The 25,059-nt window shown below is 25.2% G+C and overlaps 1 protein-coding gene across 1 annotated transcript; it reads left to right on the forward strand.

Annotated features, from left to right (window-relative positions):
* The first annotated feature begins 15,221 nt into the window (after positions 1 to 15,221).
* Positions 15,222 to 16,569, forward strand: LOC101494525 (ethylene-responsive transcription factor 1A). The gene has a single exon (XM_004508891.4). It carries the CDS (start codon positions 15,457 to 15,459, stop codon positions 16,252 to 16,254), a length of 798 nt encoding a protein of 265 aa, XP_004508948.1. The 5' UTR covers positions 15,222 to 15,456; the 3' UTR covers positions 16,255 to 16,569.
* Positions 16,570 to 25,059: the final 8,490 nt, after the last annotated feature.

The following is a 25,059-nucleotide window of genomic DNA, read 5'->3' on the forward strand; positions in this document are numbered from 1 at the left end:
AATCTATGTAATTTCAATAAAAAAATAACTATATTATTTAAATTACTATTCATAAATAATAAATTAAATTATTTTCAAGGTTAAATAGCATATGTGTTTCCTTAACTTAATTTTAGTTAACATTTTAGTTATTTATCTTTTGTTTTTTTGATTTTGTCTGTTATTTTAATTTTAAGTGACAATTTAATTTTTTATGATTTAAAATATCAACGATATTATCCTTTTATTTACAAAAATTCATCAAAAATTTTAAACAAAACCTATAAAATTAATTATATTATTCAATATAATACAAATTTCATCAAATTCGTATCTCAAATCTTTAAATAAACTCATATTTTCATTCTTTATTTGATGTTGTTAGAGATGAAATTATGAGTTTATTTAAAGATTTAAGTTATGAATTTAATGAAATTTGTATTATAGAATAAAATATCAATAAAATTAATTATTTTTAATGAAATAAGATATAAACAAAACATAACTTTGATATATTATAGATTTGATATATTATTTTTCATTTTCAACAACAAAAACGAAAAAAACAAATTGGATCTTTAAAAGTGTAAAAAAGTTAATTAAATGAAATGTATTTTAGAGATACTATTATTATTAAATAAAAGATAAGTTATGTTTTGTTTATATCTTATTTCATTAAAAATAATTAATTTTATTTATATTTTATTCTATAAAATGAATAATTGCATATCCCTTAATTCACAATTTTTTCTACTAATTTCGCTTAATTAAGTTTAATATTAATTTTGTCACCAGTCAATTAACTAATTGACCGGGCACATGTATTTGTCCCGAGTATGATTCATATAAAAAATTATGTTTATTGTGTTATAATGTTGTTTAAACTTGTATGTAGCAGACATTTAATAGACACATTATTTATTTCTATAAAAAGGGCGCACACACATATATATTAAAATAGTCAGTATTATTAATTAATTGTTAATTTTGTTAAAAAACAGAATTAAATTCATGATCTATAATATATTAGTCAATATTATTAATTAATTATTTGATTTCTGCTACTAAAAAATATATCCTCCCCCAACTAGTTAATAATAGTAATTAACCACTATCTATTTTTTGTTTTGCAGTTTTGGCTTATTCAAATAGAAAATATTTGATAAATACCTATACATTTAGTAGATAACTTGAGAAAGAGAGAATGATATGATATATTAGAGATGTGAGATAAAAATAAGTATAGAGAAAACGAAGTGTTAGAATGATCGTTTGAAAATATAGAATGTGTACGTACCTTTACTTTATTTATAAAATTGATTAACCCATAATCATGCTCTTAATAATTACTAAAACTTTTTTTTTGTTAAAAAAAAATTAATAATCAAACTTTGTTTATGAAATATTATCTTTGTTTCATAGTGATTGTGTCACTTTTGAGTCAATTTTACTAAATTATTTACTTATTAATTATTATTATTATTATTATTATTATTATTATTATTATTATTGTTTTTTCACTATCATAAATATAAAATGAAATATAATATATTTTTTAGGGTAATGTATATAGGATTAATTAAAAGATACAATTAAAAAAATAATTAATACTATTACAATAAAAACTTAAAATAACTTTCTTTTTGGGAAATTTTTTTGTAATCAAAATAACATTCATTGAAGTATTTAATTGTGACTAAATTAATTCAATTTTGAAATAAATGAAAGATGATGAAGTAGTCAATTGGCGTAGATTCATTAAGTCACCCTAATTTGTTTCCTTCTTCATGCCTGTCAAACCTCAACCACTCCATTATTTATTGTTATTAGCGGTTAGAAAACACCTCTAAATGACAACATTCTGATCTGGCTCATTCTTTTTCAAATTCTATTCCTAACATTATTGTTAATTATGGAGTTCTTCACATTCCTTAAAGTAAATCATTAATTATATTTAAATCATACAATGAGTTTTATTTTTTTTAAAAATCTATCAGTAAAAAAAGCTATTAGTGTTAGTTGATAATATACGAAAGATTAAAAAAAAATGAGATAAATAAATATCATAATTAAAACTTTAATAAGAAACTGAATAATATAGAGACACATAACATAATATAATCACTGATGTTTATTTTTATCTCTTTTTTCTTTTTTATTTTACTTTCCACAATTACACATATTTTTACTTTCCAAAATTACTAATTATACTAACATATTAATACTTGTCTATTGAAAAAAAACATCTTCCTACTCTCAGTTATTTGAGCAAAATTATTTGACGTGCACTTGAAAACAATTTAACATAACTTTGTTTTCCATGCAGATTGACTTGGAATGTTCTATGGGCCGGTCAGTTGCTGCTGCATATGCAATGGTTGTCCAAAACACGTGGGCTGCAGGTAAATTCATTTTTCTATATTTATTTATTTATTCAGTACAACGTTTATTGACCAATGATCAATATTGTAAAGCTTGAATCTTTCAATGTAATGGTTTATGGATTTTGTAACATATTGAGCTCAGCCACAAATTCTTCTTCTCATGTAATTTTTGGGTGAGCTTTGATGAGCATTAAATGGTTGATAAAACAATTTACAGTTATCTCTTTTTCATGCTTATTGGTTAATTTAATCTTGGAAAACATTATTTTGTTAATGGGGACTTCAAAAATCGATGTAACATGAAATGTGTGGAAACAAAATCTTTAATTTGATATTGTAGGATACCATAAAGATTAATAAGATTAAGATCATATTTGTTATCTAATTTCTGCATTCTAGTGTATAAATGCATGTTAAGGCATATTTCGTATTTAAATTATAATTCAATTAATAAATATTAAATATTAATATTGTTAAATTAAATATTATGTTTTGGATTCGAATATAAAATCTTGTAGTTGTGTGTAAAAATTTAATGATATTAATCATATTATTTATGTATAAAAAAAAACGTTAAGATATATTTTATAATGATTTTTGAACATGTCCATAAAAGAACTCATAAATTGTGCGTACAAGATTTAATCATCCAATCTTCATCGTTAAAGAACGAACGTTGTTAGGAAGAACAAATCCAACGTTATTCTGAAACTTATTGGAAGATTATTAAAAAGTGAAAGAAATTTGAGGTTATTGTTCCTACATTGTACCAGCATTATTCATAGAAGAATTGGACCAATGACAAGAAGACACATCATTTTCTTGATTCCGTAAGTGATATCATTGTGAAGACTTTTCTCGCCTATAAATACGGTTTCAAAAAAATTAAATTACCAAATATTTTTTATTTTCACAAATTTTCGATATACATAAAATTGAGAAAGAAAAAACAATACAAATAATTTCGTTTTTGAAATTTCAAATACGTAAAGATGCTTAGAAAAAAAATATACAAACCAAAAATTTGGTTTTTAAAATTTCTGATATATTAATAAAAAAGATGTGATGGTGAAAAATCAAGCCAATTTTTTGTTTTTATCAAGAAGGATATTTCGGAAAGTCCATGCAAAAAAACACAAAATATGAGCGGTCTCACTGAAACGTATACCAAATGATAACTAACCGTGGGTAATACTATCAAAGGCTATGTCCAATGGGTGTGAAAACTAGAGTCCACAAACTTGGCTAGTTCAAATTTAACGAATTGAAAACTCTGATAAAACATAAGATTTAGGTTCTAAAATTTTAAACTTAATTAGAGTTTTTTTAGCTCGACTCTAACAAACCTATGTCGGATTAGTCTGATTGGGTTTATGACTACCTACGTACCTGTCTGACATAAAATAATAATAATAATAATAATAATAATAATAATAATAATAATAATAATAATAATAATAATAAATTATTTTAAAAGAAAGTACGTAAAATATTTTTAAAAAATAATAATAATACAATATATAAAATGTTAATAATTTTTGTTTTATATTAAAAAAATGCTATTTTAAAAATAATTACATAAAATGTTAGCCTTAAAATCCGTTTAAGATCATATTCTTTTAAAAATAATTTTGTAACTCGACTCAATAAAATTTATAGTTTATTAAGATCGATCTAAACGAGTCGGGTTTCTTATTTTGACATACCACTCCCATAGATTATAATAAAGACAACGTTTCACAATTATAAATATAAGGTTAAATACTAGTTTGATTCCTTTATTTTAGTTAAATTACGAAAATAATTTTCTCATTTTATTTCTCTTTAATTTTGGTCCCTAAATATAATTTAATCCAAAATTTGATTAAGTGTCATTTTTTTAAGCCACACCATACCATTTAGGATGATAGACATCAAGTACAATTGTTGCACAACGAAATCGTGAAACATAGTGTGACTTAAATAAACGCAAAAAAATGACACTTCATCAAATTTTGAATCAAAATTCTATTTGAGGACTAAAATTGGAGAAAAATAAAATAAGAGAACTATTTTTATGATTTAATTAAAATAGGTAAATTAAAACTGTAATTAAATCTAAATATTAATTTTTCAAAGAGAAATCTATTTTTGTGATTTAACCAAAATTCGATCTGTCATTATAGATTGTATTATGAGAATATCTACTATGTTCTCGTCTTTTACCTATCAATTTTTGCTTTAATTGAGAATCTATATGGTCACAAGTAGCAGATAAGATAGATAATAACGAATAAATTAATCGATTAAATTTAAAATGTTTAATAAAATAAATTGTTAAATTATAAGATAATAAGAGTAAAATGAGATAAAATATGATATACTATATGTTTAAATATTACTTAAAATAATATTCTGATAAATGTTATAATATGATGAGAAAACACTATAAACTATGAGGTTTTTTATTTTATTATTATATCCGTTTTTTTTAAAACTAAGTAATATATTTTACATTTAAATTTATATATTAAAATGTCATTCTTTTTTATCTTTAGGAGATCGTATTTCTGCATTGTAACCACTTGAAAAATTATTTTTTTTTCCTTTTAATTAGAAGTCGCATCCTGGAAGCGACCTCTACTAAATAAATAAATAAATAAAATTTATAGTCACATTTCGGAGATAGAGATGAGACCTCTTACTGTAGATTAAAAAATTATTTGTCATGTAAGATGCAAGCACCTAAAGATCAATATGATATTTTGATATATATTTTTCAACATGGAATATACTAATTAATTTTTTTAAAAGAAATATATATATATATATATATATAAGCAGTAGAGTCGAACCAATTCAACACTTATCAACACTTAAAACAAAATCAAAAGCAAGTTTTTGATAAAATAAATAAATAATAATATAGTAGATATTTTAATGCTAACAACAATACTTTATTATTATTTTATTCAAATTTTACATTTCTTATTTTTGAGATGCAAAATATTTAATTAAATATTTCAATGATTGTATACTTTTATAACTGTAAGACCTTTTATTATTTGTTGTACTATTTAAATTTTTTATTTTTATTTTGTAGGCCTAAATATATATTAGAAAATAATTATTTTTTTGAATTATGAAACTCTTACTGTACGGGCGGTTATTTTTTATTTTTTTATTTTTTTTTAAACTACAACCAGTTTCTATTTTTTATTTTTAGTTTTAGATTATAATTTTTAATTTTCAGTTCTGAATTTTAATTTAAAGTTGAATTTCAGTATTTTATTTTATTTGAATTGAATCACTTTTTTTTATCATATCTTGTTATGAATTTGTCAAATATAAAAAATATTGACTTGTCAAAATAATTAAAATGAAAAAAAAAACAATATTAAATTTTAATTATTTTAAAATAAATCAAATATTTTAAAATTCTAATTTATTTGATTAAATAATTTCAATAATAGTTATTAAAAGTAGTATTTATAGAAGATGACAATTGTATATCAATCGTCGAAGACAACTGCAACGGTAAAAAAAGACACTTGATAGATGGAGTTGGTGATCGATGTGTGATCGATGGTGACTGTAGTGGTTGAAGGTGGGTGATCGGTAATCGGAGGTGAGTGCTATGTGATGACGATTATTACGGAGGAAGTGGTGGTTGAAGGTGGGAGATGGTGGTTAGAGGTGGCACTGGTGGGTGTCATAGAAGATGGAAGTGGACGAAGGTGATGGCTATAGTCGGAGATGATGGTGACTTTTGTTAGAGGTGAGTGACTGGTGGCATTGTTGATGGTGGTAGTTAGAGGTGGGTCATTGGTGATGGTACTTGAAATAGTTGTAGTGGTGATTATGAGATTATGTCTATTGATTGTGACATTAATTTTAAAACAAAAAAAAAATTACAATTTTTTTTTAGTTTGAAGAAAAATCTATTTTAAAATTAAGTAAAAATAAAAATTCTGAAATTAACTTTCAAAATAAAAATTCAAAAACTTACGACCACTCTAAACGAATCCTAAATTATTGAGTGTCAAAAATAATTTTTTTAGTCAGCGACAAACGAGTCTAAAACAATTTATATTATTTTTAAATAAATTTTCATAATTTTTTTTAAATATAAAATCAAAATTACTATTTAAAAATCTTAAATCAATTATTCGAGTCTAAACATATTAATTTATAATTGTTTGGTTTTTGTCCTACTTTGCAAACTATACTGTTACGGCAGTTCCTGAATTTTGTTTCTTTTAGATTTAAATACACATATTAAAAAAAATTAAATTAATTTCTTTTATCTTTTATTTATTGAATAAAAATGAAATTAATTGAAGACATATTTTAAAAAGTTTATAGATATAAAAAAAATATTACTCAATATTGTAAAATAACCAAAGTTTTAGTATTGAAGTAAAAAAGTTAAAGACAAAAGATATGACACGAAGGGAGTATCTAATAATAGTTATTTTTTCCTAACTACCCACCAACAATTTTAATCAATAGACACTACAAACTTGGAGGCTTTGAGGCGCAAATTTTAAAGAAAACATAGCAACCCTACATTAAAGCTGTAGGGCCAACAAAATGTAAATATTCCTCAACAACAATTCCTTGATTTTATGATCAGTTGATCACCATAGGTGTTTAGAAACTTAACGTGTAATTAATTTTTTTTCAATTATATTTTTAGATTTAATATGTATACATTGTATTGTATGATGTAAATTTTTTTATACAAAGTCAATCACAATCGTTACATCGTTCGTTAGAGATTTTTGACTTTTATAAAAACTATATTTAAAATCATCTTTATAATTGTGATTTATTCATAATATAATTTTGTTTACATTAAAATTATTTAACAATTGTCTCTATATTCTTAGTTGAAAAATAATTTTAAAAAATTAAATTCAGTTTGAGACCCAAATGCTAACATAAATTGGATATAAAATAGTAGATATATTGAGTTTCCCGTAAAAAAAAGAAAAATAGATATCCGAGTAATTAATAGCGTTAATCCAATTTCGTATTGTAACCATGAGGATTACCATATAGATTTTTTTTTTGTTTTTTTATAAAAGGGAAAATATAGTTTGAGAGCTTGATAAATGCATTTAGGTTTGTTACAAAGTTCAATTAGCTAGTTTTAAAATGTGATTAGTTTGACCATTGGTGAATTGAATTATAAACTGCTGAGATTACTTTGAAATTTGTTCTACCTTTTGGAGAAAAACACATGCATTCCCTCAATTATTTAGCTTTCACAACACATATTTCCAAAGAGAGAATCCTGACGACAACATAAATTATTAGAAGATTAGCAACTTGATGAGAAGATATATTTTTATATTGAAATGAATTTCAACTTGTTTGAATAAAATTATTTTACGTAACAATGCAAAGATATGACCAAACTGCTTGTTTTTGTTTGGTTAGAAGATTCAACAACTTGTTCTTATTATATTAATAATTGGAGGAGAAAAGATATTGTATTTTTTATCATTTCAAACCAATTAGGAATTCAATTGCTAATTTGATTCGCTTGCTATCTCTGCACGCACGTGAACATTTTTCTATTAAAGAAAGAAAGTAAATCCATTGTGGGCCTCTCATGTTCATTCATGTTCACCTTACACTTAAATTACTTATAGGATCCTATTTAACTGAAACAAGATTTTTGTTTCACAAGTTTTAGAAACTTTTCTCTCCACAATCTAGCATTTAACTTATTTTTTATGATATCATATTCATTGATGATGTGATTTTGATTATTTAAACTAGAAAAATAGATTTGAGAAGAATAGAGTGCATTATAAAAAATTACCTCCAAACTAAATTGTAGAGAATTTCTTAAAACTTGATAAACTAAAATTCTACCTTTTGAAATAAAAGACTAAAATTAAGTTTTTGTTCAAATATAAAATTAAAATTGTTTTTAAACCTATAAAACTATTTAACTGAAACATGATTTATGTTTCACAAGTTTTAGGACTTTTTCACAATATTCCTTTGATATTATTTTTTATGATGTGACATTAATTATTTTTGACTGAAAATATATATTTATTTATTCAAATTTAGTAGAAATTATATAGATCGAGAATAATATAATTCAAAATTGTTAAAATTGAAAAAGATAAATTTGCGAATAAATTCACAATATTAATATTAATAGTATAAAATGATAAAATACTTACAATAGTGATAAAATCTACAAATATGACAAAATTGAAGTGTTCATAATACACATACCTCTAGAGATGTAACATTGATGTTTTTAAAGTTATTTATTAAATTTGAATTTACACTTGATTGAATTTAATATGTCAATTGGAACCGAACAAACACCTATCTAAGATGAAAAATCAAACATCACACCCAAGACTGAAAAATTTAAACATATGTGAAAATACTTTAATTAAAAGAAGAAGAAGAAATGTATTAACTGTGTGATTTCATGTCAGGAAATCCATCTTCAATAAATAGATGTGATATTAATTATTTTAACCAAAAAAATGGATTTGAGAAGAATCAAATGAATTTTAACAATAAATCTGGAGAAAAAAAAAGTTGTAACATTTTTTACTTCCAAATCAACAAATTAACAATGTCAATATTATCAAATGCAATTATTTATCATTAATTAACATGACATGTTATAAAAAATAAACGTCCAAACTAAATTGTAAGGAATTTCCTAAAACGTTATATTAAAATTCTAGATTTAAAATAAAAGGACTATATTTCTATTACAATACAAGAATAAAATTGCATTTAAACTTTAAAATTAATATTGAAATTCTTTAGCCAGACTCATATTGTTTTTTTATTATATTTTTTTGGGTGAGAGTATTTATTTTTTATGTAGTAGAGAAAAAGGGTGAAATTAATACTGCAAGATTGCGGTGATGCGCACGAGTTGGTAGTTGGCACGTAGTGACTAATTAAAATTTATTTGACTGAAACTAATGAAATAAAATGACATGTTTGGCAATAATATTATTGAGAACTTTTCAAGTCAAAGTCAAATTCTCACTTTATTACGGTCATTGGTCAGCTTCAATGGCTTTGTTGTGCTTATGTTATGTTACGTGCGATTGTCTTCATTTTTAAGGTAAATTCCTTTTTGAGGTAAAATAATTTTGGTAGATATTTCCCAAGTGCATATTTATCTTGTATTTATTCGGTTAAAATTGGAATGTTAAATTGACTAAAAAATTTGTTGATATGTTTAATGAGTTATACTTTTTATTTAAAAATTGATATAAATTGGATTAAAAAAATAATAAGTTTAAATTAAAAAATAAATCAAATAAGTAATTATTTGAGATGAGTGAGAGGTATTAAAATATAGAAAGTCCACATTTTATTTTGTTAGATGGTGCTATCTATAATATGAAGGTGGGGTTGAGGAAAACGAAAATGCATATTGTGCCGCAATCTTTGTCTTTGTCTCCTCCTAGCCATTGGAGTTTGCCGAAAAACATTTTAGGGTTGAGACTGATTTTAGCTTAAGGCCAAAGATTTTGGGTGTATTTTCGTCGGCAGAAGGACTAGGCTTTGGACCGATCCAAAACAATAACATACATCTTAATAGGTAGAAATTTTAATTTTTCACTCTTAAATTTTTTTAAAAAAACTTTTAAATTTTATTTGAATTGATTAATTTTGAGATGTATTTTACATGTTCAAATTGATCGATTTAAACATGTATTTTTATGTATTTAAAAATATTGATGATAAAATAAAATAAAAGAAATATGTGTTTGTTAACTCAGTTCATTTTATTCAACTTAAATATCATAAATTTAATCAAATTTAAATATAGTGTGACTATAAAAATTTACTTTTGATTAATGTATCAAATTAATTCATTGTAATTGTGATTAATATGATTTATTACTTTTGAGAAATCTATTATTTGAATTGTAAAGTAAAATCGTATTATAAATTAATCTTTCTATAAGAAAAATATCAACTTTTTTGCGTTATTCTATAGTAACATTCCTAAAATCAATTTGTTACGACCATAGATGTAGATAATCTTTAAAGAACCTTTTTCTAATTCAAAAACAACGACGGTTTTTAACGGTTGCCAAGACAGAATTGTTTTCATTAGTTAATTTTATTAGAATTTTTCTGGGGAGCTATCCCAACGGACTGGCACCGTTGCACCAAGTACATAAATTGTTCTCTTAGGTGTATTTTTAGATGACTTGTGTTGCAAGTACATACATTGTTCTCTTATGTGTATTTTGGTAATTACTTGTGGGTGAACTACTCCAAACATTTAATGTATAGAAGTAATAATAGAGAACATTAATTTCAGTAAGATATTATTATGTCCTGTTTTTTGGGTACAATGAACACATAATTCTTTTGTATAGCATTACCTAGTATAATTTAAATATGGTGGTTTTTCTTTTTTGACAAAATTTAATACGACTGTTGATTAGTGTAAGGATTTTGTTTTATCGAACTCAAATTTTAATATTGATCATAAACTAATGTTGTAATAAAATATGATTCGAAATTAAAAACTAAATAATAAAATCAAATATTTCGGTTTTTAATGAATATCCCAAGAAATAATATCAATTATATATAATTGATATCAAAATAACACTGTTAAAGATAAAGTTCCATCACAAAATACAGTATCGAAGTTTTAAAATTTTCCTTTAATAGCTATTATCAGGAAAAATATTTTAAATTTTAGTCATTATTATAAGTAAGAATTAACTATTTTTAATTCATTTAATATTATTATTTTTAATATACTATTTATTTAATTCAAAATATTTATTATTGATAGTTAAATGTTTAACATTTAAAAGAAATATTTTAGTAAATTTAATTTATACTTTATAAGAAATCTAAACTATATTTTTTAATACTTGTGAAAATATTTTTTTATTTATAATAGTAAACGGAAAGAGTATTTCCTAATATATATACTGCCAGAAATCATTGATGACTATCAAACTAACAAAAATAGTGTTGCCGTTGATCCAAATTATTGTAGTATATTTTTTCTGTAGAAAATAAATAAATTTATTGTAGTGCATTTACGTCCAAGTTGTACGGCCATCAGCAGGGAACTCGACTCAACCCCATTCACATCGATCAACATGCCACTAAATAAGAATGTAGCTGTATTATAGTTAGTGACACCAAATTATGGAATTAAATAATGATCAATTTGGCCAGTGATTGATCAATATATATATAGTGCTAACAAATGATGACAAGAAATCAAAAGGTGATTAATTTGTTTGAGTTGTTGAATTGCAATTCGTGGGATCCTTAGGGAAGATAGTAAAGCATAAAGCATAGCGTTAATGTGAGATGGAAATTGTTAAAAGTGTGGGGGCCTCTAGCTTATAGGTTATTGGAAATGTTATTGAAAATTGAATGGTATACTTATCCATTGCAAAATGTCCAAATGTGTCCACAATCTTCGCATCGCTATTGCTTGATGAGTATCGTTCAGTCGTTCTCATATAGGCCTATTCGCAACTCTCCTCGCCCCATTACTCCATTTAATTTAGGATAAACTTTAGATATATTTTCTTAGTTACTTTTGATATGATTTTTAATTTAATCAATTATAATTTTATCTAATTAATAGTTTTCTCAAATTTTCATATAACCATGAAATATGTATAGTAGGTTAAGAACTATACGAAAACCACATAAGAAAATGCATTTAAGGATTTTTCTTTAATTTATCGACATGTCTTATTTTTTATAGTAAATCATTAAATTGATCATTCAAATTATAAACATTAGTTAATTAATCCTTAAATTTTATAAATATATTATTGAAATTATAAAATAGTAATTAAAATAGTTCATATTTAAACTTTTATAGATAAAAATTGTGATATGACATGTTAATTGAATATTTGACCCTCCACATTGATTTCATATTAATATCATCACTACGTAGACTAATTTTCTGATGAAATTTAAATCTTTAATGAATTAATTTGGACATAATTAGTCGATGGACAATTAAAATTACTCACAAATTTATCTTTGAGATAACAAAATTTTATCAACAATTTTGTTCCTAGGAAGATGACATTTAAGTGGGATCAAGGTGAATAATTCATATTTTCAATTGCAATGTCACATCAAAATATCTAACGACAAAAGTTTACATATAGATTATTTTGATTGATGTTTTACAATTTCAATTATGTATTTGTCAATTCACATAATTCAAGGACTAATTTAACCGACACTTACAATTTCACATATCAATTTACATATTCACTCTGTATTTTTTTTTTCTTTTCATATTCTGATTAGACATATTAATTGCACCACGTAGAATTGTGATTTGGATATTCAATCTAAATTGATACTTGAAATCAATTATTTTATAAATTTGAGTGTGTAATCTAAACTGTTTGATATCAGATCAATTCTCTATCTGGTTTACAACATGAAATTGAATTTTCCAGTAAGGGACGACCCTATGTTGGGCCTAGTAGGGATTGGAGCCCCCACTCAATTTTTTATATTTATTTTGAAATACCATATATCTACATAGATAATAGATAGTTTGGTTAATTGATTAATATTGTCTATACATCTGAAATCAAAAGTCACACAACAAAATACAAAAATATGTTAATTTACATTATTTTTAAGTTCAATTATTTTATGAAGTGACTTATCTATAATTTTTAGCGTTGAATTATCGTCATACATAAATGTTAGTTGTTTTTGTGTGTAGTTTGTTGAAATCTAAGAGATTCCTTTTATGTCTTTGATAAAGAGATGTTGAATAATTAAATATTTATTAAATGAGTTTATATTATGAAGAACTATATATGAAAGGTGTGAATGGTTAAGTAATTGTTTAGTTACTCATATAGATATATATTTATTTTTATTGTCATTGAAAATGATAAAATCATTCAATGTTTTGAAATATAAAAAACCACAAAAAACTAATAGGATGATGTTTAGTTAAAAAAAATTATACATATTTAATCCTCCAATTTTTTATATATGTCTACTCCACTATCCAAAATTTATGGATTCGTCTTTGGTCCAAATAACTATTGAAAAAAATCAAAGTTCCACATTGATAATAGACAAAACTTTATAATAGATGTTTTTTTTTTCCTAACATTGTTGTTGTTTTGCAGGACAACATTTTCATATTTGGGCTTGGTTTGATCGTAATGGCGGAAGTTACACTATAAAAGAAGCACATAATTTTTTACGTTAAGAAGAATATTTTTAAGAGTATCCAGCAAAAGCTATTATTTAGAATAAGGTGGTAGTGTCGAAGGTATCTCTTTTTCCAATGAGGGACAATCTATATTGAAAAGGTGCTGATGTCAATGGACCATGCTTTGCAATTTGCTGGTTTGATTTAAGGAAGAAGGGTCAAGCAGGAGAAGCTTTTTCACATTTTGCTACTAGTGGTGTGGCTCAATACGAAAACTGCAAAATAATGTTATTTTCTTGCATGAGGATTTTCATATCATCAAAGTTCTTAAAAAAATTTAGCAATTATAATTCAAATGTAACCTATCAGATTTTAGTTATGATATTCATCGATAGTGTCTGCAACCTATGGTTTGCATATGTGCTATGTGACTGAGAGTCGATCACCATCCATTTTGATATCAAAATCTTGAACTTTGTCGGCATATTTCTTGATGAATGTTTGTATGTAGAAATAATACTCAAGATAAATGTTTATCTTTAATCAATTCATTAAAAGATAATTCTTTGTGGGTCAATTGATTGAAAGTGTGAGAAAAATTATGATACACTATTATAATTTATTATATAAACCTTAAATGTGATAAATATTATTAAATACCAAATATCGATGAATAGAATAACAAGTTTTTGGTTGGAATTTGAGTGGTACACATAAAATAAAATAATGGACACATCATTTAGTAGTTATACGTATTGACAAAAAAAAATTATTAATCAAAGTAGCATAATTTATTGATGGATTGATGTCGATAACAAAAAAGATATTTTTTGTTGCACAATAAATATCACTTTAAATTTAACTAAAAAAGTGTAGTATATATGAAAATTATTCATATATAAGATTGCTTTTTATTTTTTAATTGTACTTTTAATTAGTCATATATATGTAAATTATTTTTAAAAATTATATTTTACTTTACATTTATGATAATAAAAAAATATAAATTATTAATAAAAACAATTTTATAAAATTTATTATTATTTATAGTAATTTATTAATATATATATATATATATATATATATATATATATATAATCAAATGTCTTATTAACATGTGCATTAGAGTATTTATTAAAAGTAATAGTTTTATAAATATATATATATATATATATATATATATATATATATAATCAAATGTCTTATTAACATGTGCATTAGAGTATTTATTAAAAGTAAAAAAAATATAAATTTAATGACAAAAATTTAACTTGAAAGATTTTTAGAAATTGAATATACAATTTAATTCTTTTACAAATTAGTATTTGCCTTTGTCAATTATCAAAAGTTTATTTTCAAAATAATTATTATGAGATAAATATATAATAAGAAAAGAACAAGAAAAAATGGATAGAAGGCGATTATTATGAAACATAGAAAAGAACAGCAGATAGGACAAACACATATGCAAGTTGTATGGGGGTGTAGGATGAATGACGTCACAAATATGCATTTTGATTGAATTTAAAAAATGAGAAAAAGAAGATAAATGAACCACGTGCTGAAAATCCCCTCCCACTTGCTACTACCACCTTGCCGTTTACACTTTTAACACATGCGAAACTTCACCGAAGCTAAGTCGACGAAAACCCCATCAATTCATGATTATTATAGCGAAATAAAATAATAGTCACCATCCCATTTAGACTTTTAAATATAAATAAAAATCCAAATATTCAAAACCGTAAACCTATAACATAAATCTAAATGCATGAACCTACATTCCTATAAATACCATACTTATTCTAAACATTTCCAGTTCGAATATCCAATCCATCTCTCAAAATAACACAACTCTCCTTTGCGATTTGCAACTAACAAAAAAAAGAAAAACACTCACCAGACACACACGCAATGTACGGCCACAATACTTTCGATTCCGAATTTGCCCTTTTAGAGTCTATTCGCCGCCACTTATTAGGCGAGTCCGAAACAATATTCGGAGCTCCAACAACTTCTTCGGGTAATACCCGGGTTTTCTCTCGGAGCTCCAGTTTCAGTAGTTTATACCCATGTTTGACTGATAATTGGGGGGATTTACCGCTCAAAGAAGACGACTCTGAAGATATGGTGCTCTACGGTGTCCTCCGAGATGCTGTAAACGTTGGGTGGGTCCCGTCTCTCGAAGTCGGGTCACCCGAAAGTATTTCATCGGATTTTCTACCGGAAATTAAGGTGAAAACAGAGCCGGGTGTCATGCCGGTAGAAAATACTCCCGCGGTGTTGTCTACGGCGGTAAAGGTGGTTTCAGACGGACCAAAAGCTGCTCCGGCGAAAGGGAAACACTACCGCGGTGTTAGACAACGGCCGTGGGGGAAATTCGCGGCGGAGATTCGAGATCCAGCGAAGAACGGAGCTAGGGTTTGGCTCGGAACATTCGAGACTGCAGAAGATGCGGCGTTGGCTTACGATAAAGCTGCGTATAGGATGAGAGGATCGAGAGCTTTGTTGAATTTTCCTCTTCGGGTTAACTCCGGCGAACCCGACCCGGTTAGAGTGGCTTCGAAACGTACTTCGCCGGAACGTTGTTCTTCTTCGTTGTCGGAGAGTAGTTCGCCGGCGAAGAGGAGGAAGGTAGTGACAGCTCAGAGTGGATTAAAAACAGGTCAAGTTGCACAATGTACACGTGGCGAACAGTTATTGGTTTCTTAATGACAACGATGCAAAGAAATTAGGTTACTATTGTGTTGTGTTTCTTCAATGCAATTTGTAATTATCTGAAGACATGCGTGTATAGCACTACCACTACCCCTTCTTTTGTGCCACTTTCACCTACACAATTTTGGAACCAAGGAAAAAGATGAAAAGCAAAAAAATGTAGCTAGATGGTGACTCGTGAGGAAGACAAACTGTGGGAGAGAAACAAAAATAAAAAAATTGGACGATAGTGTTATAATGAATGATGAAGTGAGTTTATGTAATTTGGCTTTGTGAATAATATATAATTTGTTATTTCTTTGATCAACATTATTAATGTGTTAATTGTGACAAATGAGACGACACCTCAATAATTTATCATTCTCCAATTGAAAATATCCAAAATTGTGCAAAGAGTTGACTTATAAGACGATAAACAACTCTTCTAATTTTGATCAAACTATGGCCAATATCAATTGTTATTTTGATTGATATTTTTATAAAATTATATATATATATATAAAAGTAAATTGTTATTTCGAATGACGTATAGTGTAACAATTGACAATTAAGCATGCAAACAAAATAAAAACACTAGTTATTGAAAAGAAAAAGACAAGACAAATATGCAAATTTAAACGGTGAAAGTAGTTGGTGGATTAATTTAAATGAAATTAATAACATCACCATAAGGAAATAACTTCTACTTTTTAACCCAAAAAATTAGTAATAAATGGAGGAGAATCTTTATGTTTCTTTTTCAATTTAACTCATCTGCTTTATAAACCCTAGAAAATTGATTTAAGTAACCTATAGCAAGGAAATGTATTTAGAGATGTCAATTTACATATGTAAATGGAGATCCCCGTATAGGCTATCCCATTTAAGGCACTATAGGCGGATAATTTCTCAACGAGAATAGGGACGAGGTAGAAAGTCTCCCTAAGAGAGTGCAGATATGTGCATATACAAATATTTCATGTTATATATTTTTGTGGCTACAAAACTAAAATAGTTTCTTAATATTACATTTTGTTTTATGGTTATATATATATATATATATATATATATATACTTTAATTTTGATTGAATATAATATGATTTTGATTACTTTTTCATGTTGATGTGGTCCATACAAGGATTTGGAGGATCCGCATAGACGAGACAAAGTGAAAAAAGTCGCCAAGATGAAAAATGATAATGCAGTTAAGGAGCATTTTGGATGGTAGGGATGGGGAGTGGTAGAGTACTCCCCACACTGCCTTGCTCATTTGATATCTTTAAATGTATTTCATTGTCTTTAATCTATGTAGAACTATGATTTTTTTCAATGCACTTCTCATGATCAACACTATTGAGCTTGAGACGTATATATAAATGGTGAGTGACCTAGACCAATAAGTTATTTATACTATATTTATCCTAACTAATTTTTACAAAATTATTTTCTAAGATGATTGATGCCTTTTATTATAGACTAAATTAAAACCTTATCTTTATTATATGTGGGGGTTAGTTTTCCCCCCAATGTAATAAACAATGGAGCTAAATCTCAAAGGAGAAAAACAACTACAAATGAACTAAGATGTGAATAATAACTCTACCATAAACACTACTTATCTATTTTTCTTTTGGACACTAGCAACCACCTCTCACTCTATGAGAAGCTTGACATAAGAAAAAATCACTTTTAGCTAACTGAGGATCTAAGAGAAAAACAACTACAAATGAACTAAGATGTGAATAATAACTCTACCGTAAATACTACTTATCTATTTTTCTTTTGGACACTTTTAGTAAATCTCAAAGGAGAAAAACAACTACAAATGAACTAAGATGTGAATAATAACTCTGCCATAAGCACTACTTATCTATTTTTCTTTTGGACACTTTTAGTAAATCTCAAAGGAGAAAAACAACTACAAATGAACTAAGATGTGAATAATAATTCTATCATAAGCACTACTTATCTATTTTTCTTTTGGAAACTTAGCAACCACCTCTGACTCTATGAGAAGTTTGCCATAAGAAAAACTCACTTTTAGTTAGCTGAGGATCTTTAATTGCTCCTTTAGTCCCTTAAACTCTACAATATAAAAAATATATGATATCCAAATTGGCCATTCACCCCTACAAATGAACAATGTAATAAACAATGGAGCTAAATCTCAAAGGAGAAAAACAACTACAAATGAACTAAGATGTGAATAATAATTTTACCATAAGCACTACTTATCTATTTTTCTTTTGGACACTTAGCAACCACTTGTGACTCTATGAAAACCTTGCCATAAGAAAAACCCACTTTTAGTTAACTGAGGATCTAAGAGAAAAACAACTACAAATGAACTAAGATGTGAATAATAACTCTACCATAAGCACTACTTATCTATTTTTCATTTGGACATTTTTAGTAAATCTCAAAGGAGAAAAACAACTACAAATGAACTAAGATGTGAATAATAACTCTACCATAAGCACTACTTATCTATTTTTCTTTTGGACACTTTTAGTAAATCTCAAAGGAGAAAAACAACTACAAATGAGCTAAGATGTAAATAATAACTTTACCATAAGCACTACTTATCTACTTTTCTTTTGAAAACTTAGCAACCACCTCTGACTCTATGAGAAGCTTGCCATAAGAAAAACTCACTTTTAGTTAACTGAAGATCTTTCATTGCTCCTTTAGTCCCTTAAACTCTGCAATACAAAAAATATATGATATCCAAATTGACCATTCACCCCTTACAACACCCCCACAATCAATGATTCCTAGATTTTTCATCATAACCTCGTCATTTCTTAGGAGTGCCCAATCAAGAGGAGGCAACCGTTGTGAAAAGTATAATTTACTTGAACTTAAATCATTAAAAAAATTTATCTTACTCTACGATAAATAGTATAATTCTTTTGAAGTTAAAAACCACTTTAAAAATTTCTACATGTCAAAAATCAAGTAAAAAAATATAGTGCAACTTTCATATTGGCTTTGTCATGATGTTCTCCAACGATCAACATAATTTAACCACACAACTTGCATCAATGTCAGTCAATATCTCTATATTATTCAACACTTTATGTAATAATGATTGTATCAACATATCATTGACATGTATTTTTTGCAAGCCAAATTAATTTTTTCAACAAATTAATTTATCTATGACAACCGAATGTAAAATGTTTATGATGTACTTTTCTAAGAAAGAAATGTGAGTCTTAGTGGACCATTTAAATACGAAGTGTTTACTCGCTAGACCTTTCCAAAACAACAATTTCAGAAAATCATCATTTTTCTAAATTGGAATTAGATTCATGAATGTTGCAAGTATGGAGCATACAAAAAATTTAATTTCTCACTTTCTCTTGATTTAAACAAGTTCTAATACAATTATTAAAAAAATAAATATGGAGAAATTAAATGATAAAATCTAGACTAAAAATTGTTACTAAAGGTAAAAAATTACTAACGTCAACGTCAACTTCAAATTAAAATTAATTTTTGAAACAAAATCATTTTTACTTGAGAGCAATCAAAATATTCATTATTTCTACACGTCTAGAATCAATATTAACACCTTGAAAATTAGAACCAAACATAATATTCCATTGTAGGGGCTCTATACATTTGAACCACCTGTCACAACTTCAACGGAATTTGTCCTTATCCACTCAAGCCTCTATTGTGCAATCTCCTTATAGAATTAGTCCTTAATATATGTGTAATTTTAGTGTAAAATAAATTTTCACATATGTTTAATCAAATCACATCATTTATATATTATTATGTAATGTTTTAAATATCATGATAATGATTTTATATAATATTTTAATTAAATAAAAATTCAACCACCCGTTTGATTGATTTTTCCATTCGTCTCTAATCTCAACTCTCAAGTAGAGGATTAGTAAGGGAGATTCAATTTGGAATGGAGGATACATGTCAAGATCCGATAATTAATGAGAATACATTATGGACCACTTATAGTCTTATATTGTTCCATGTTCATATTAGAATATGCTTAGTGTTACCACTAGAGGATGTAGATGGCATGGTATCAAGGAATATTAGCGTATGCAATATAATACTATATTACATAAAAACATGATATGATGTGATATTAGCTTAAACTAAAAGAGGTGAAACCTTTTTTAAAAGATGACATCATCACTTACAATAACTTTACATTAGAAATATATTTCCTAAATGCTTGAAATTAAACAATTCTTCGTTTTGTTCAACGTACGTTACTTGGTTGGTTGTTCACAAAAATTTGAAACAAAATAAATAATTGGGGGCGTTGGAAAATTTGATTTCAACATATATTCCAGCTACATAGCAAACAGTCTTTTAGAATACATTGAAAAAAAAGTTAGACGAACACGAAATTGCTTTGTATGATAAAATCTAAAGGAAATAATTAATCATTCCGTCTCAAAATAATTATTATATTTATAATAAATATTTATTTTAAAATAATTATTTTTTTAATATAACTATAATTACTTTATTTTAATTGTAGACTTTAATTAATATAATTTACACTATTATTAAATTATTATTCTCCTCGTTACATGTATTGTAATGAGAATACACTATTAGATGATACAAATAAATTAATAAAATAATTATTTTTTCTTCTATTTATTATTTTTTTATTTGTATAAAATTGTCAAATAAAATAAATATTGCTGTTCAAAGGGAGTATGTACTATTTTTTTCGATATTTTTTATAAAAGACAATTGAATTATAATTTCAATAACAAAAGTGTATATATTTAGTCGAGATGAACTAAATATATCAACTTTTGTTGATTAAAATATAGCTTAATTTTATTTTACTAAAGTGTATATATTTAGTCCATAACCCATCTTTTATAACTTAAAATATTAATTTCACCAATTCAAGAAATTAGTCATTTTTTTTAAAAGTTGATAGTTTTGATATCTTCTTTAGATTTTTAAATTAAAAGTTGACGATTTGATATATTTTAAATGACGCGACATATGATTTAATGATGTAGAATCATATATATATATTATTTATTCATATGTCACTAATTAAATTAAAAAAAGAAAAAATGTATGAAGTTAAAGTTAAGTTTTTAAAGAATTTTATTGCAATTTAATTTGTGTTAATCATTTTACATAATCATATCGTATGTCACATTATTTAAAACATACCTAATTATTATTATTTAGTTAAAAAATCATAATGATTGATCAAAATTGGACATAGAGATGGCAACGGGGGCGGATTTTACTTCCCTCGCCCCTGCATCCACCCATGTTTCTTATCGAGTATAAAATTTAAGTCATCATCACCGTCAACAACAAGATTTGAGTTTCCTTACTCTACACTCGGATCCATTAATATACATAAAATAATAAATTTAAAATTTATATTTATTAAAATTAATATAATAATTATGTACTAATAAAATTATAAATTATTAAAATCATATTTTATATAGAGAAGATACTATAATTTTTAAAATTTTTTAAACATATTGAATATATATATATATATATATATATATATATATATATAATTTAAAAATGATAATATTAATAGCGGGATGAGTTCGAAGACGGTGCGGGGTGAAAATCAACACCTCAAATCCGTCACCACCCCGAGTTATAATTTCGAGGAAAATTCGCACCTGCACCTAATTAAATTGTGTTTTCCTCGCCCAAATTGGGTGGATACCCATAGATGCGTGTTGTATTGTCATCTCTAACCAAAACTGTCAGATTTTAAAATAAAAGCATCAATTTCATGAATTTGTAAAAATATGAAAACTAAAACTGTAATAAAACCTTTCAAGTATTATAGATTTTTGTGTAGAATTTTAAAATTTCATTTGGTGTTAATTATAAGAAAAAATTTGGAGATTTTTTTACCCATTTATAAGATAAAATCTTGACTTTTAAGATGTATTTATTGGTTCAATGACTTTTTTTTTTATCTTCATTTAATATTTGTCTTTTAAATATTAATTGATATATTTAATGTCTCACACTTTTCTATGAGAGAGATATTTGTAAAAATATTCAAAAAGTGCTAATAATAATAAGGTTTAATTGCAATTTTGGTTCTCATATTTTCATCACTTTTCTAAATCAGTCTCCTTGTTTTTAAATATGATATTTTTGGTCTCTTTCCTCGTATCTTTAAATTAAAAATGATTATTTAATATATTTTAAATAATGACGAGACATACGATCTTATGATGTATAGCCATATATTATTTATATTTCATTAATAAAATTATAAAAATAAATAATTTTAGAAGTTGAAATCGAAGTTTTTAGAGCACTTTTGTCACAGTTTTATTGATATTAATTATTCAACATAATCATATCATATATCATGTTATTTAAAAATATAAATTATTATTTTTTATTTAAAATATTCAATATATTTAAATTATTCAAAAAATAAATTAAAATTGTTAGATTTTAAAATAAATAGTAAGATTTTACAAAAGAGTAAAAACATAAAGAAAAAAATTATAATTAAACTTTAATAAAAAATAAATGCATTAATATTAATATTTTCTATTTTTCTTTTTATAGTTGGGATCATGGAGCAAATAAAAGTCCCAAAAAAAAGTATCTAAGGTTGGTGTAAGCTTTGAAATTTTCTAGCTTCAAATTAGCGATATAGCGTCAACTGGTGAAAAACACCGCACGTGGGCTCTTACGACAGTATATGAAAGACTTTGCATCTTATCCTCAACCATAGACTTTCAAACTTTGACCTTGACTTTTCTCCATTTTCCGCTATGAATTTTCAACGATTTAGAGTGCAAGGGATATATTTCTTACTTTTAAAATAATTTAAAGTGATATAAGAAGAAAGCTAAGTTAGAACAAATTTCTCATGGTTTTTTCAATAATTTAAACGCAGTAGAATAAAACGTTCACACACACTACACTAGTACACTTGTCTCCAAATAGTGCTTCTAGAAGATTTAACGTATTGGGAACTCCGAGTCGATTTTTAAATACTGCACACGAGGCTTTGCTTAGCCTCTTATTCACAAATATACTTACTTTAAAATAAAATATAAAAAGAAATGATAGTTAAAAGATTTATATATTCAAAATAAATCAATCTAATTATCACTTTTGTTTGTATTTATTCAAAACGGAGTATATTAATAAAATGTTATTTTCACGCATCAAATTTACATAAATAGAGATACTAAATACAAAGATGTATAAATGATTTAATTATTTATTTAATTCATTATAAATTAAATAAAATAATAAGTTACTTTACCGAAACTCAAAGTAAAAAATTATTTTTATTTTTTAAATATATGAGATGCAACTACTATATTTTGAATGGATTGAAATTAAGCACATTATTAAATTCTTTTTTTAATAATTTTATAATTTAAATTGCTTAATAAAAATATATTTAATAATTAAACTAACCAATAAATTACAGATTTAAAGACTAAAATATTAACAAAATATATATTTAATTATTTTTTTATATACAAATTGTTTAATATTTAATTTATAATAGGACAATATGATGATTAACTATAAATAACTTAAATAAGCTTAGGGGGACCGGACACCTGTTGTTCTTCCTTCTGTTCACCCATAAACATAAATACTAACATTTGTCTTAAAAAAAAATAAACAGTATTTAATTAACCACCTGGATGTATAAGTGAGTAATCACTTATTTATCTTGTTAAAAAAATGTAAAAGAATATTATATCTCATCAAACATGAAGAACATTTTATTATCCACTTAAATGCATCTCATTAACACTCAAGTAAAGTGTTCTAAGTGGCTTTTGACTTATATTTTAGTAATTAATAAAATATTTTAAACGGTTAATAATGTATCTCTATACTACATTTATTATATAATTATATTGAATAAATAATCAATAATTTATATTTTAGTAATTAATTAACTACTTTGCATCATCAATTCATCTCATGATATTTCACTTAATTTATTACAGTTTAAATAAATTATTAATAATTTATACTTTAATTATTAATGATATAACTTAGATGATTAATGAGATATACTATACCCATTTAGAAAATAAAAATATATATGTAAATACAATATATTGTATTTTTGAAGGACAAAAGAAAGAAGGAAATAAGGACTAACAGGTGTCACAATCTTCCTAAATTTATAAGTTTTTTTTAATTATATATAATTAATTATTATATTGTTTTATGATAAGTTAATTATTAAACAGTGTTATAAAAAAATCTAATTAAATGTGTATTTTGTTAATTATTTTAATATTAAAAAACATTTTTCATTAATCAGTTTTATTTTTAAATATATTTTTTATTAGTTAATTTAATCATAAAATTACTAAAAAATAATTTATGATAATTTAAAAAAAAAATTAACTTTTATATATATTTATATATAGTCAAGGCCCTGAATAATATTAATTCTTGTTCCCGCCATTTGTGCCGTAAAAATAACATTTTTGATATTATAAATTATAGCCACACCAAATTGGTTTTATCAACTCCTGTGACATGTGTCCGCAAATTTTAGAACTCTTCTTATGTTAAAAGGACACGTCCCATGTGCATTGAGGCGGCTTATAGATTGGATGATCAATACATGCTGCGGTCTATCTAAAAATTTTCCTTTTTGTTGTTTCAATTTTAAAATATATCCATAAACCAACTTATTTAAGCTATCAAGATATTCTTGTTTTAGTTTCATTTTTTTAAAAGTAGTTCATAGATCTACCTAAAAATCTTCAAATACTTCAATAATCTCCAAAGTAATTTTTTAAACAGAAAACCTCAAT

Source organism: Cicer arietinum, chromosome 7 (genome assembly GCF_000331145.2).
Source record: "Cicer arietinum cultivar CDC Frontier isolate Library 1 chromosome 7, Cicar.CDCFrontier_v2.0, whole genome shotgun sequence".
Lineage (NCBI taxonomy): Eukaryota > Viridiplantae > Streptophyta > Magnoliopsida > Fabales > Fabaceae > Cicer > Cicer arietinum.